We start from the raw sequence: 15,378 nt of genomic DNA, 5'->3' as shown, positions 1-15,378 counted from the left end.
GAGATGCATCTGTGGATGAATGACAAGGTGTGGTTGGCTTTCCTGACCGCGTCCCCACACTGCCGGCCCATGTTCATCTTGGCATCAACGATGACTCCAAGATCTTTTTCTGCCTCTGCACTGACGAGAAGGGAGTTCCCCAGCCTGTAGGGATGGTGCTGGCTCTTCCTCCCCAGGTGCAGCACCTTGCACTTGTCATTGTTGAATCCCATCCTGTTCTCGTCCACCCACCCCTGTAACCTGTCTAGATCTAATTGTGGCCTGTCCCTCTCCTCCAGCGTGTCCGCTTCTCCCCACATCTTAGTGTCAACTGCAGACTTGAACAAGGTGCTATTCCCCCCCTCGTCCAAGTCGCTGATGAAGATGTTGAACAGTGCAGGCCCAAGGACCAAGCCCTGGGGGACCCCACTGCCCACATCCCTCCAGGTCGAAAATGACCCATCCACCACCACTCTCTGGCGACCCATCTGACTGTATGGGTGTTGACACCACAGCCCCCCAGTTTCTTAATGAGAACAGGGTGAGAGACAGTGTCGAAGGCCTTCCAAAAGTCCAGAAAGACAAAGTCCACTGCTACCCCTGCATCTGAGGATTTAGTGACCTGGTCGTAGAAGGCCACCAGGTTGCTCTGACAGGACCTGCCTTGAATGAACCCGTGTTGGTTGCCCCTAAGCATAATCTCCCCCGCTGGCCCCTCGTGGACATGAGTCAGGATAATTCTCTCAAAAAGCTTCCCCAGGAACGAGGTAAGACTAACTGGTCTATAGTTCCCGGGTCCTCCTTCCTCCCTTTTTTGAAAATGGGAACCACATTGGTCCTTTTCCAGTCCTCTGGCACCTCACCACAGCGTCACGAGTGCTCGTACAGCCATGCCAGGGTTCCCGCAATGACCTCTGCTAATCCCCTCAGCACTTGGGGGTGGAGATCATCCGGACCAGCTGATTTGAACACGTCCAGCCCCTCCAGAAGTTCCCTGACTAGATCCTCCCTGACCCTGGGCCTGGGTGCACCTCTCCTGGGTCTGTCCGGGATCCCAGTGGGGGGGGATGTCCCTGTCCCTGCTCAGAAAAATGGAAGCAAAGAATCTGTTAAAGCAATTCTTTAACAAATTCTTTGATCACTGGTCACCACCGAGCATCCAGCCAGCAACAAGCTTCTCACTCACACCTTAGCAGAGGGCAAAGCCCATCCCTCGCCTCTAAGCATCAGACAAGAGGATATGTCATGGGACCAGGGAGAGTCAGGCTGGAAAGGATCTCACGAGGGTACATCTAATCCAGCTTCCACTCACAACAGCATCAGCCCCAACTAAACCAGCCCAGCCACACGTCCATCCAATTTGCTCTGGAAAACATCCAGGGAGGGAGACTCCACAGCTTCTCCAGGAGTCTGCTCCAGTGCTGGACCACTTGCAGAGCCAGAACATTCCCCCTCTTCTCCAGCCTCAGTTTCCCCTGCTGCAGCTTGAGGCTGTTGCTCCTAATCCTGTCCCCTGCAGCCACAGAGAAAAGCCCATCTCCATCCTCTCTGGCATCATCCTGCAGGGACTTAAAGCCTGTGATCAACACCCCCCCCAGTCTTCTCTCCTCCAGACTCGGTCACCCAGCTCTTTCAGCCTGGCCTCGTCCATCGTGCCTCCATTGGTCATTGCTGTCACTCTGCACTGGACTCTCTCTAACCTGTCCACGTCCTCCTCGACGTGCGGGGCCCAGAGCTGGGCACAGGGCTCCAGGGGAGGCCTCCCTGGTGCTGAAGAGTGGGAGATCCCAGCCCTGGATCTGTACCAACACTCCTGTTCATACAGCCCAGGAGGCTGCCGGTGGCTTCGGCAACAAATGTGCTGCTGGCTCATGTTCAGCTCGTGCTCCACGTTCCCCAGGTCCTTCTCTGCATCACGGCAGCCTAGCCTGCTCTTCCCCAGGCTGGATTGATGCACGCAACTATTCTGCACCAAGGAAAGTACATTGCACTTGTCCTTGCTGAACCTCATCTGATTTCTGGACTTCTCCAGTCTCTCCAGGTCCTTCTGGATCCCAGCCCTGCCTTCCAGAGCATCTGCAACTTGACCCAGCTCGGTGTCATCTGCCAAGTTGCTAAACGTGTGCTCGAACACATCACCCAAGTCATCCATGAAGAAGCTATACAACACTGTACCCAGGACAGACCCCTGGGGACTCCATGTGATACCGCCTCCTAATTAGACATGGAGCCACTGACGACTACCGGTTGAGCACAATGATCTAACCAGTTACATACCTGCCTCCCAGCACGCATCTCACACTGTGCTGTGGACGCACAGCAGGTATACGCGCTAAATTTTCCCAGTCGAGTTCCTCGCCTTCAAAGCCTAACTTATCCAAGAATGGCAAACGGCTGACTACACTCGCTGACTTTCCAAGCTGGCGCTTCTCTAGCATCTGTCCTGAAATCAGGCCCGCAAAGCTTTTCTGTTCCTTCCTGAGCAGCAAAGCCTGAAGCGTGAACACTGTAAAGCCCAACTGAGACTGAAACCAAGGGACTGGAGTGAGAAGACAGCAGGGATCAAAATCTGCAGCTCAGCTTCAAATTTAGGAGTCAAAACGCCACGTCAGGGAGCGTTGGTGGAAAAGCAGCGAGTGGAGGGTGGAGAGCTCTGGAGAAAGTGCTTTCTGCTTCGGTGTACCTGTAAGATAGCTTCAAAGATGCTGTTGATCATCACGTACTCCAGGATTGTGTTCTGGCTGATGTTGTCTGTCACCTGCATACAAAGAAAGTGTTTGAACGCCCCCGCTGCCAGCCCCACCTCCAATGCGCTGCTACAGCTTCTGCACCAGGACAAGACACGTCGCCCCCTTCGCGGGACGCTCCCATGCAGCCACGAGGCTGGGCAGGCATTGGCCAAAGCTGGGAGGGGCGAGAAGGGGCAAGCACAGGCTGCCCTTTGCCCTGCACCTACTGCCCACATCGCAGCTGGTGCGTGGGGACCTCCTCTGTGCAGCCATGTGGAAACGGCAGGAGTAGCAGAAACTTGTGCAGCAGGAGGTCCGGCTGGGGTCCCTTGTGAGCCAGAGGTTTGCAAGGAAACCCCCTCCCCACCCCAACACCAGGTGGTGCCTCCCCTTTCACACAGTGGGAAGGGTGCAGAGAGGGACTCCTGCCCTCACCCAGAGGTGGATCCAGGGGTTGGCAATTGCACCCCTTTTGGCCCCTGCTCTACCTAAACTTCAGAATCAACTGACTGGAAGGGCTGCAGCATTTCCCTTCCAGCAGGGCTGACGGCATCCTGGCTCATTATCACATACCTGATTCCTGCTCAGCTCAGGTGCTAACGACCCTCTCTCCTTTCTAATGGCCTCGAAGTTCCATTAGTCAGGCCTTTCCCTGACCGTTTTGCTGCCTCTCAGCCCCCTCTTCTGTTCTGCAGCCCCACAGGCTGCTTCCAGTCCTAGCTAAACACCTTAACTCTGGTGTGGTCACAGCAACTCCCACATGGAAATGACTGACAGCACCACGCTGGGTGCACTGTCAGTGTGCTCCAGAAAGCACAATTTTGCTTTATGAACCTGAATAGGAAATGTGCATTCAACTCTAAGGACAGCAGGACTGATAAAGCGGTATTTGCTGACTGCTTTGGCCAAGCTTGGTGCGTTTGTCAGACTTCACGTCTAATCTAGCTCATCAGGCACGCTCCAGTAAAGTCGCGTGCATCTTTGCTTCCATCTTAAAAACTGCGTTAACACAGCTCCAGCCCCTAGCAGGCTAGTACAGCTTCTACCGTCTTTTTACCTGGAGAAAAACATGGGTGTTGTGTTCTAGGGAATCTGCATCACCCTTTACAAAATCCTAGATCCAACCATGCCCACACCTATCTCAGTCTCTTCTCCCCAGTTACCTCATGCCTGCCCCCAGTACCCTCCTTCTCCCACTCCTGGACTCCCTTCTCTCTCCATCCTGCTGGTCCCCTCCAAGGCATTTAGTGGAAGCTGAGAGTTTACCAAGGGGTGGGACATGGCCCTGGAGGACTCATCTCATGCCCTCACAGGCACCTCAAGCCCCCTCTGGCACCAGCTGCCTGTGCCTGCCAGAGGCAGATGATTGGAGCCCCCCAGCAAATGCCCCGTGGGGTGATTTACCGTAACCAAGCAGAGGAGCAGCTTCAGGCACAAGCTCTTCAAGCTTTCTGAACCTTCTGCGCAGAGCAGAGCGTCCAAGCTCTCCATGAGATTCTGGAGGGGAAGGCACGGTTTCATAGTTTCATAGTTAGTAAAGTTGGATGGGACCTGAGCAGATCATCAAATCCGACCCCCCTGCTGTGGGCAGGAAAGAGTACTGGGGTCAAACGACCCCAGCAAGGTGTTCATCCAGCCTCCTTTTGAAGACCCCCAGAGTAGGAGCCAGCACCACTTCTCCTGGAAGTTGGTTCCAGATCCTAGCCACCCTGACCATGAAGTCGCGCCTCCTGATATCTAGCCTAAATCTCCCCTCTGCCAGCTTGTGACCGTTATTCCTAGTCACTCCTGGCAGTGCTCAGGGGAACAGGGACTCCCCCAGTGCCTGCTGGTCCCCTCTGACTAGTTTGTAACAGGCCACTAGATCCCCCTCAGCCTTCTCTTGTGGAGGCTGAACAGGTTCAGGTCCCGTCATCTCTCCTCGTAGGGCCTGCCCTGCTGCCCCCTGATCACGCAAGTGTCCTCCTCTGGACCCTCTCCATGTTGTCCACATCCCTCTTGAAGTGGGGTGCCCAGAACTGGACGCAGTACTCCAGCTGCGGCCTGACCAGTTCTCCCACGGACTCCCAGGGGCCAGCAGCCAGCACTGGGTTACAGGCAGTGGCATGGCATGGCTGTGAGTCTGACCACGGCATGCACTCTCCATAGTACCAACAAAACCCAACGTGGCCAAGCTCATACATGAAACCAATGTGGTGGTGTGCGTCTGATGTGCCCTGATGGCTGCCTGGGGCTCATCCGTGCCTCACCACCAAGTCTTGGTGTTAATAACATCCTGCATAATTGCAGCACAAGGTCTGAGAGAACTGCATTGTTCCCTCTCGCTGGGTGGGGAGTGGATGGTACTCAAGCCCCACTGCAACCCCTGAGAACTCCTGACACCTCCCTGGCTGATTCGCACAAAATACTTAATGGTAAAGAGAAAGTCACTAGCAATTTATCACTGATTGTCCCTCATCACACAAGAGCATGGGGGGTCATGGGAAGACACGAGCAGGCTGGCAGTTTAAGACGAACACCAGGATGCTCTGTTTCTCCCAGTCTGGGACTAAACGGGGGAGCTCGTGGCCCCCAGATGTGGTGGGAGGTGAGAGCTAAGCCAGATTCACACAGGGTCGGACACGTGCTTGGAGGAAAGGGGCCCTGGTCACTATGGAGCATGGGAGTGAGGGGCACGGCCTCTGCATCAGACCTGCCTGGACCTTAAAGGCTGAAAGGGAGAGAGGAACAGGAAAACCCTGCTCAGACGCAGGTCACTCTTCCTTCCAGCCTCTGCTCTCTGCTGCCATGTGACACCGAAGACTGGACACAACGGACCTGGGCTCTGACCCAGTCCGTGGTAGCTCTCATGAGGCCAGTGGGCTCAAACCGCTGACCACTATCAGTGTAACACATATCTAATTTAGCAGCAGCACAATTGGCTGATGAGCACTGTTGCTAGAGATGTATTTTAACTGTCCATCTGCTCAGAGGAAGGACGCAGGGCTGCAGACAGCTTCCTGTAGGGTCCGGGGAGTGGGGATTAACTGCCTCCCAGCTGCATCATGGCTTGGCTTAGCCCGGCACCACAGAGTGAAGCTGCCAGGGCCAGCTGCCATGCCCTGCAGGGCAAACAGTACACGGCTGCCACCCCAGAGCAGCTGCCGGGGGATAAATCCCCACACCCTGCTGCCCCACAGTTAATGATCTACATGTCTGCCCCTCAAGACCCTGGGGAACCCTGGGGAGAGTCTGCAAGGCATGCAGGACCTCCCATCTACACCACGACTGGGGGCGCTGAGAATGCCAGGAGGAGGGCGATAGGCACAGAAACCAAGCCCAAGTGACAAGGCTGTGATGCAATGGCCTGGGATGAGCTAATGCTCACATACAGCTTGTTTGTCATGGCCAATGCATCTAAGCCACGCAATTAAACTTCAGGAAAAGGGACCCCCCGCCACCATGCCAGGTCAGTCACAAACTGCTCCGCTCCGAGCCCCGGCGCAGTATTTCCGCCAACCCCTCCGTGCATCTCACCTTCATGCACAGCTCCGCCTTGTCGAATCCCATGAGCATGTTGATGATGTCGAAGCCTGAGGTGGATTTGTTCTTCTGGTGCACACCACGAATCAAGGCACAGAGCGTCTGAGTGGGGCAGAGGGAAGGGAGTATCAGAGTCAGGCCATGCCCACACTGCCCCTGGCCAGCCCAGCTCACGGCCCAGATGCCAAACACCCTGCCCCTCCCAGCTGCTCCATCATCCTCGGGCTCCCAAATCTCAGCATCTCGGCCAGCATTATCCCACCCTGAGCTAACCAGCGCTCCATACAGAGGCATCTTTGCTGCATCTCCTCCCCACAGTCACCTTTGTTGTCTTGCAACGGTGCACAGCCAGAACCACGTATGAGCGGGGAAGCCTGGGCAAAGCTGGCCAGGGACTCCAAGGAAGGGCTGGACCCTGTGATCAGCACTGGCTAGAGTCCCCCATCAGAAAAAATCCTCTCTCGGATGCAGAGAGAATCACATTCTGCCTATTTAAGGACCCCCAGGGGTAGAGCCATAAGACCAGGTAAGTCTGCTGGCAGATTTCACTGCCCTTTTATCTTGGCTGTCAGGGATCCCCGAGGGCAGAGGGAAACCATGCTCCCCTTGGGAGACTCCAAGGACAGCAACTCTGAGCACCGGGGAGCCCTTCTCTCCCTCGAGGCCCACCCCATCCTCCACCATGCTTCATCAGCACGGAGTCCAGCTTCAAAACAAGTTCCTGGTCCCCATGTCCGGCGGGATCCCCGGTGCCTTGAAGCTCGGCAGGGAGAGAAGCTGAGAGGAGCTTGTTCCCAGCAGATACCTGCAGCGCGTTGACCACCCTGATGGGGTGCTCCTCTGCCAGGGCCTGGATGCAGTGCTGGAACAAGCAGTTAATGTTGTCCTTTATCTTCATGAGCTCCTCGCCATCCAGTGCCTCCAGCTTCCCCTCCAGGTACTCCAGGTTCACCTGCAGAGAAAGGAAGGTTAACAAACACCATCACAACCCCTCAGCAGAGCATCCCCAAAGCCCCACGTTTCCCCCCCGCTGTTACACTGCCCGTCCCGAGGAGCAGATCAAGGTTTGCCCTGGGATAACGCCTCACCCCTGCAAGCCTCTGCACCACTGCCCTATACCAGACCTCGCAGCTGCAGCAGGACTCCGCCTTTGGGGGGTGGAAGAAACTTTAGGTCCCACTTTCCAGAGTGGGCTAGCCGGGGATACCACTTGCCCAGAGATCACTCTTACCATGGGCAATTGGTAGAGACAAAGCACAGAAGGATAAAAAGGAGAAAAGACGCAGATGAGGAAAACCGACCATAGGTTTGGAGACAACAAAGACAAGCAGTTTCCTCCCCTTTCATCTGCCTACACCCAAGCCCTCAAGGGTCCTGCCAGTATTTTTGGTGTCCAGCCTTCCTGCTGGACCTGTCACCCCCACTGCTGGGGATCCTGAACCTCCAAAGCCTGGTATCCAAAGATCCTGGACACGTCACAAACAGCCCCCACCAGCACTGCCCACTATAGCAAGAGAGACACAGAAGGTGTGCCCTCTCTTTCCTTAAGTCTGCACCCCAAGATCTTCTGATGTCCAAAACCACACAGGTGTCTGCAGGCAGAATAACACAACCTGCACAGCGATAGCAGTAATCTACGTGGAGCAGCTGAACGTAGGCTTTTCAACCAGGCCACATGTGCCCTATTGGGGAAATAAAGGCAGAAAAACCTTCATGATGCCCTATGAGCCCCCAGAACACAACCAGGTTCGTGACAAATGCATTTCCCCAGCTGCTGTGGACTCAGGGGGAATGGGAAGAGCTGGGGCAGCCAAACCTGCCAGGCACATGGAAAACCCCAGGGCATGGGGGCGAGTGTCCCCCCTGCCATCACCTTCATGAGGAACAGCTCCTCCCAGAACCGCGGGTTGCGCTTGCTGGGGTCATCTATCTGAAAGAGAAGGACGTTCCCGTGAGAACCTGTGAGCTGCCATGGCCGGTCGCTAGAGCCGACACGGCTCCCCGGCACCGGGGTGCTCAGAGTGCAGCCCCCCAGAGCTGTGCCAAGCCTGAGCTGGGACCCCCCTCCCAGCAACTCTGCCTGGACATAGAGCTGTTTCACCAGGACCCACCGGCCTCTTACCGTGAAGATCTCGTCATACATGAGTACGACCTTCTCCTTCAGCGGCTTCTTGGAGGCGGAGGATTTCCGCAGCAACCCGCCCTTCTTCTCTGCCAGCGCCATGGCGGCGGCCTGCGGATGAGAGACACCGGACATCAGAAAAAGGTTTCTCCAAGGGGGCCTAGAAGGCAGCTCTACGTGCATGCAAGCAGCCACAGTCCCCAGCAGGTCGGACGTGGAGGGGGCACAGGCATGGACTCAGACCCGGGCTCCTGCTGCAAAGCGAAGCGTGGAGACCGGCTGCAGTGCACGGCTACAGAACGACTGACAGAGGGGCAGGTCCCTTCCTCGCTGCTGTCCAGGAGCAAGAGGGCTCCTGCTCACCCCTGCAACACCACCCAAGGAGGTTGTTTCTCCAGCAAGGTCCCGCTTTGAAGCCCACCGAGCTCCCGGCCTCCACCACACCTGGCAGCAAGCACTCCCTGGGGCACCAGGAAGCAACAATCCCACCTACGGCTTCTACATGCACTGCCCGGCATCTCGCCCCGATTTGGTGTGTGGGGCGAGGGAAAGGCAGTACAGAGAGCAGTGCCTGAACCCCTCGCAGGCTCTGGCCCTCTTGCACTTCTGCCCTAGACCTGGGCCTGGAATGGGCGGCAGCACTAGAAGCCGGGTAAAGGGCAGGGAGGGGACTCCCCAGCCATGGTTCTCAACCGGGGGCCCACAACAGCCTTCAAACGGTGCCGCCGGGAGAGAGGAGATAGCAACAGCTCCAGGGAAGAGATCATACAGAATCACTGAGTCCCAGAGCCATGGGGCTGGCAGGGAGCTGCAGGGTCACATCCAGTCCAGCCCTGCCTAAGCCAGCCCAAGCCCATCATCTAAACACAACATAAGCCTACCATCAAGACAACAGGCTGCCTTTGCCTAGACGCTGCCATATGCACCTCATCACCAAGGGAGCTGCACGGACCCCAGCACCCGTCCAGGCCATGCACCCATTATACAGGGGAGGCAAATATGCTGCAAACTCTTCCAAGCTCTCCCAGCCTCTGGGAGTCTGCAGCCCCCCAGCCTGGGGGAGTGCGATCTCCAGCGCCGGGCACCTGACCCACTGCATGGGGGGAGCTCGGCCTTCCCTTGGCCAGCAGGGTTGAAGGATGCCTGGACCCCAGCTCTGGAGCTGAGATCTGGGGTCCCTCGGCAGTGGGCACGGGCTCAGACAGCATGATGGCCACCACACTGAGAGGTTACCTGCACCAGACGGGCACCTCCCCAGCCCACCATGCCCTTAAATGCAACATCAAGGGCAGGTTTCAGTCAGACAAAGGAGAAAAAGGTCAGGCACTGTTCAATCCTCTTGCCAGCTTCCTTCTCAGAGCTGGCACTGTTTGCTCAGGGTGTCATGGGAATGAAGACGCCATCCCAATCAGAGAAGTAATTGGGAACAGAGCGGCTCCTATTCAAAAGCCAATCAAGAACCAAGCCTAGATGGCCCGTAACAGGCTTCCCAAAGAGAATCACAAGTTTCTGCATCTGAGGCAGCCCCCGCCTCCAAACACACCCATCCACACGCACACCGGTAATTGGATTACCACTAATGAATCTCAGTGGCAAAGCTGACCAGCCAGCTGGCACTGCTTTGGGGTCATCAAGTCAAGGAAACGGAAGTCAATATGCCCCACGTCCACCTTGCGAATGGGAGAGAGGCAGTGGGTTTCAGTGCCTTGGCCCCATGTCTAGGAAGGTGGCGGTGAAATCCCATGTGAAATAGGAACAAGGATTTGGTCAGCTCTATGCTGATGTTAGAGAGACTGCAAGCAACGCTGACTGCTTGCAGCACCTGGTCCGCCGTACCTCAGCGGAAGAAGCAGAAATCTCCACTCCCCACCAAAGCCTGGACAGGTGGTGGACGTGGCTTGCTCTTGGTGTACAGGCAGGTGTACGGTACGTTGGGCAATAGGAATAGGCCCATGTAACAAAGCCTGCCCAGAGCCATGGAGGAGTCCCGCAGCTGTGCGGAGTACAGGAGCTGAGCGTATGCAACATCACAGCATAAGCTTTGCAGGCAAGAGCAGAGGGATGTAGCGAGCTGTTCTGCTAATTGGCTGCAGTCAACAAGCTTTTTTTCTAGACACAGCCCAGGCACCACAGCTCTAGTAGCTTCGTGTTCACAGAAATCATAGGACCCAGAGCCATGAGGTGGGCAGGGGGCTGTGGGGTCACGTCCAGTCCCAGCCCTGCACAGTGGGATGTCAGCAGTGAAGGGCAGAGTTAACACCCAGCGCTGCCCCCCACCAAACGTCCTGACCCACGAGGAGCCCCGCAGGCTGTGTGCCACAGTTCTGGAGGCCAGAATCAGCCCACGGGCTGGGGCTTGGGCAGTCCTGGACTCAGCCGAAAGATTTAAGCGAAGGCACCAAAAAGGAGCTGGGGAAGAGCAGGACAAGTGATGTGATAAGAATGGGAAAGAAATAACAACCCGCCTGTGAACAAAGAAGCTGATCCAGAGATGGAAGTGAGAAAGACCCCAGTGATGGCAGAGAGGGAAGGAACAGAAGATGCAGGCGTGCCAGCTGGGCAAAGGAGACAAGGAGGACAGACATTTCAAGGGGAAGCAGGCAGGGCAGATATGCACCTACTAAATACGATGATATGGAGAGAAAGCACAAGCTGCTGCGCACCCACGCTCATTTCATCAGATGCTGCGAAAGGACGTCCGTGCACAAAGCAGAGGGGACGAAGAGAGAGGTTAGAATAGAAAGGACAAGGGAGAGAGAAGGGGCCATGCAAGGAGAGAAAAGCAAGCATTAAGTCTATGGGAGCAAAGGGGGTCACAAAAGCCAATTCAGGCAGAGATGGGGCTCCCTAGCTCCTGCTGAAGCCAGACTTAATGCAGCCCATTCTTGGAGGGTCTCTTGCTCCCTGATGCCCAGTCAAACTAATCTTTAAATGTTTTTTGGCCTGAGAACAGCTGCCCAAGGTCAGCAATGGGGTGTCCAGGGAAGGTGACGCACCGGCCACAGACTCGCGTTTCTCTCTTCAGCTGAAGTCAGAGCAGCATTGGTCCGTTCAGGCAAGCAGGGATCTCCCCATCGGTCCGAGGCAGACAGCAGACCAGCCGGACACTGCCCAAGCAACAAGTGACCGCTCTGAGATTTTGCCACCCAATGTGGATTGAGCTGTTCCTTTGGCATGGCATGGCATGCCAGCTCCAGAATGCTGCTTGCAGGTGACGGCCTCTAACAACACAGACCCAGGCAGGGCAACACCAAGAGCAATGGTGAGCAAGAGGCCAGTCAGAGCACGCCCCATGGCTCCGAACGAGTGCTTACATAGCTGGGCGTGCTCGTATTGGCAGAGGATCGCGCTCTGGCCCACGCCTCCCTGTGCAGAGCCCAAGGTTTGCTGTGTAACATCTATTCTTTGACTGGCAATGCAGCCGAGACGGATGCTGTACCTGATTGTTGTGCCCAGCCCTTGGGAAGGGCTTCCCCGGTCCAGGCCAGCCAGTGCCATTGTGTGGTCCATCAAGCCAACGTGGCATCCTCAAACATTTGCCTCTTGATACAGCAGGGTTTTCAGGGCTGGGAAAGGCATGACGCTGGAATCAAGCTCGCACTCGATCTGCAAGTCCGAGGTCCAGGGTTCGTCTTTCAGCTTTCCTGTTCAGTAGCGCTGGCGCCCTGAAAGCCTGGGATGTGCTAGGGGATCATCTTGATTTAAAAGGTAATGTCTCTGAGTCCAGCACCACTAGGGACTAGACTCAGCCATGCTAATAGCTCTGAGATGGATGACCGCCCCACACCCCCGCACCGTGGATGGTTGTTCTGTTCTCTGCACAATGGCATGCCTGAGGCTGGTAGGATGGGCATTGCGTTTATCCCTTCACCAGGACCCCATAGCACATGCGCTCAGCGAGCTGGTAAAGCGCAGAATCCTAGAGCCATGGGGCTAGCAGGGAGCTGCAGGGTCACATCCAGTCCCAGCCCTGCCTGGGGCAGGATCAGGCCTGTCCAAAGCAGCCCAGACAAACCCTGTGTCTGACCTCAAAGCAAAACTAGTCACCCTGACACAGCCCAGGCATTGCCCCACCTCTGCCCCCGCCCCCGGATACAGCGGGGCTGCGATGACCAACATCCTGCTGCTGCCAAGGGGGTTCATGGGCACTGCAGAGAGCCCAGGCCAAGGCTGTGCCCCTGCTGCAGAGGAAGGCAAAACCCCCCCAGTCCACACCAGTCTGAGCAGGGGGGAAATCCCTTCCTGCCCCAGTGCAGCGTGGGGCTGAACCTGAGCACGGGGGCAAGACCCCCCAGCCGGGACCCTGCGGGGTTGGTGCCAGCAGGATCATTGGCCCAGTCCAGCCCCCATCCCGTGCCTAGAACGTAGTTTTGTAACAGTGACTGGCAAAACAGCTGCACGTGACCCCACAGCCTATGTCAGTAGTTCTCCACCTGGTTAGAGCCCAGGCCCCACTTGGAAAATGCCAAACTGTTTGTCTACCCTCTTTCTTTGACTAGAGAAAAATCATAGAGCAATCCCCTGTTGCAAAGAACTCAACAGCCAGGCAGAGCGGTGTTCGCACTCTGGATCCCTGTTAGAAGCCCCAAGGTTTATCCTGTGGATCACATTTGCACGTACCCCTCCCAGTGCAACCACAGCACAGCACCCCACGGCACCCCTGAAAGCATGTTGCGGCCCCCCCAGGCTGTAGCTGCATCCAGTTGAGAATCACTGGTCTACGCACACTCATCTTGCCAACCAAGCCTCTGCCCTCACACGACGAGCTAGAGACCGTGGGAGCACTTCACTCAATTGACTGGACTTGGCCCAAGGAGAGAAATGGAAGTGGCTGGGACTAGTAAAGCCACGTTCTTCCTAGCCCAGCTGCAAGACACGGAGACAGGAGGTGCTGGAGAACTCTCAGGACAAATCTGAGAAGGGTTTTTTGTGGATATCTTTTATTGGAGCCAATGTCTAGCTGGGAGAGATGCTAGACAGGGCTTCAAGCACAGAGCGCCCTTCAGCAGGCCTGGGAAAGCAGCAGGTAGAGAAAAAAGCAGCTTTGGGCAGGAAGGGAAGTGAGTCAGTGCTTCCCCAACAAGGGGGTGGGTTGTAGACACAGGCCAAGCGACGGCTGGGGAGCGGCCCTGGGAGGACTGGATCTCTGACACAGAAGCAAAGCCCAGCCCAGAACGCTCCCCTATAGCAAGGAAAGTGATGAAGGGCTCCGGCCTCCCCCGGGGAAGGAGCGCTGGATGGGAGCTCAGGTCGTGTGAGGGGTTTATGCATGATCTGCCACCTCCTGTGCTTTATCCTCCAAGTCAAAAGCAAAGCCATGCTCAGCGACCCCATACAAAGGCAGCCTCAGCCTGCTTACACCTACCACCAGGCTCCTAAAGGGTTCAGCCCCAAGGCAGCCACTTTTCTGAGCACTTTGCACGAACCACCCCTCTCGCCTGACCCCAAGTTTTACATGTAGCTGGGGCCACATCCAAGCCCTGCAGCACCCATCCGGGAGCACGGAAACAGCTGGAAGGGGAACTCGTCTCCCAATCCACCTAGAAAGCACCCGGCACGCTGTGCAAACAGGGCAAGAGAACTCGAACTGCTCGGGCTTCTGGCCACCGAGTCAGCCCTTCCCACGTCGGATGTCCTGCAGCATTGCAGCCAGGATGGTGCGGGGACTGCACGAGAGGCAGGAAAGTGTCTCCGTGCCGCTCCAGTGACCAAACAGGCCCAGCTTCTCTGGAGCGCCCAAGCCACCAGCGACAAGCACATTGACCTTTCAGTTTTGCTCACTCGTAACAAAGGTCTGAGCTGGTGCCTCCCCTCCAGCCCACACCTCCACGCGGGAACACGGCTCTCCCCTGCCCAGGATGGGGGCAGACGTGCACACCTCTGGTCTGGCCTACAGCGTGCACCATGGCCATGCACCAGGGAAGGGCACGCCACTGGGCTGCCACCCGGCACGGGCCGCCACAGCAGGCACGGGTTACACCCCTGCTCTCCCGCCCACTTCGCCCACAGCAACAATGCTGCAGTCCGGTCCTTCCTCTCCTCCCATGCAGACTGGAGCTCCCCCTCCGGAGACGGCATAGATCCACGGGCGCCGCATCCTGCACCCCCTTTCCACTGGTTCAGCTCTTCAGCCCGGAGTGTCGTGTCCCTTTGCATGCCATCCCTCCGCAAGGCCGTTGCGCTCCACCTCCATCGTCTTGCCACTGAGTGGACGGGCAAGCCGGCCACGTCCAGCCCCACACGGACACTGGCAATCCCCCACCAAGAAGGATTCCTCCAAGAGCTAAACACCGTGGGCCCCTTCTCCCCCCTAAAACTGCAGCCACGCTGCCCCACTGCCCATTCACAGCCCTCCCCAGCTGCCTGCAGAAGGCAAGGCAGGGCAGCACCTCTGAGACCGACTAGCTCGGGGGGGCAGCCGCAAGTAACAACTTCCAGGGCCAGACACGCGAATGTAAGATGCCCGCAATGACAGGCGTGCCAGGGCCCAGGCTCGCGCTGACCAGCTCCTCCTTGTCCTTAACCTAGGGGTCAAGGCAGAAGGGGGCTCGGCCCCTGCTGGACCCTGTGCCCCCCTGGGACGGCACCGGCTCTCAGCATCCCCTTGTCTCCTGCCGGCCTCCAAAGACCACAGCAGTCTCCCGCGCCAGCCGGCTCCGCGTGCTTGAAACCTGTTCGCACCCCTCCAGGCGCCTCGCGGCACCCCGGGGCGTCGCAGCGCCCAGCTTCTGCCCCCCGGGTCTGGGCCCCAATCCAGCCTTACAGGGCCAAGCCAAGGGGCACGGACGGGGCATCGCCGCGAGGGCCAGGGGCTGCCCCACGGCGAGGCTCCAGCTCCCCCACCAGGCCTGCGCTGGGGGCGCCAATAGGGACCCCAGGGCTGTGTAGGAGAGCTGGGAGCCCTCATGCCCGTATGAGGGGCAGCTGGGGCCCCCCAGGGCTGCCTAAGGATGCAAGTAGGGCCCCCCTGAAATGCTTGGGGAGCAGGTGGGGACCCCCAGGGCTGCATGGGGGGCGGGGCGGGGG

General features: G+C 57.3%; 1 protein-coding gene across 2 annotated transcripts in view; it reads right to left on the bottom strand.

Moving 5' to 3' along the window:
* Positions 1–15,378, bottom strand: part of CUNH10orf76 (chromosome unknown C10orf76 homolog) — an 88,874-nt gene that overhangs the window by 73,211 nt on the left and 285 nt on the right. The window contains exons 2-7 of one of the 2 annotated variants that reach the window (XM_019502705.1): positions 8,353–8,463; positions 8,104–8,160; positions 7,036–7,182; positions 6,225–6,332; positions 4,113–4,205; positions 2,663–2,737 (exon numbers count right to left, since the gene is read on the bottom strand). In XM_019502705.1, the coding sequence (XP_019358250.1) occupies positions 2,663–2,737; positions 4,113–4,205; positions 6,225–6,332; positions 7,036–7,182; positions 8,104–8,160; positions 8,353–8,454 (582 nt within the window). In that variant the 5' untranslated portion in view covers positions 8,455–8,463. Of the gene's footprint in view, positions 1–2,662; positions 2,738–4,112; positions 4,206–6,224; positions 6,333–7,035; positions 7,183–8,103; positions 8,161–8,352; positions 8,464–15,378 lie in introns of those variants that run through there. The other variant, XM_019502706.1, reaches the window with a different exon arrangement.

Source organism: Gavialis gangeticus, unplaced genomic scaffold (genome assembly GCF_001723915.1).
Source record: "Gavialis gangeticus isolate Ggan-Ray unplaced genomic scaffold, GavGan_comp1, whole genome shotgun sequence".
NCBI classification, from domain to species: domain Eukaryota; kingdom Metazoa; phylum Chordata; order Crocodylia; family Gavialidae; genus Gavialis; species Gavialis gangeticus.
The sequence above is the reverse complement of the archived record's forward strand: the minus strand, read 5'-3'. Positions and strand labels throughout refer to the sequence as shown.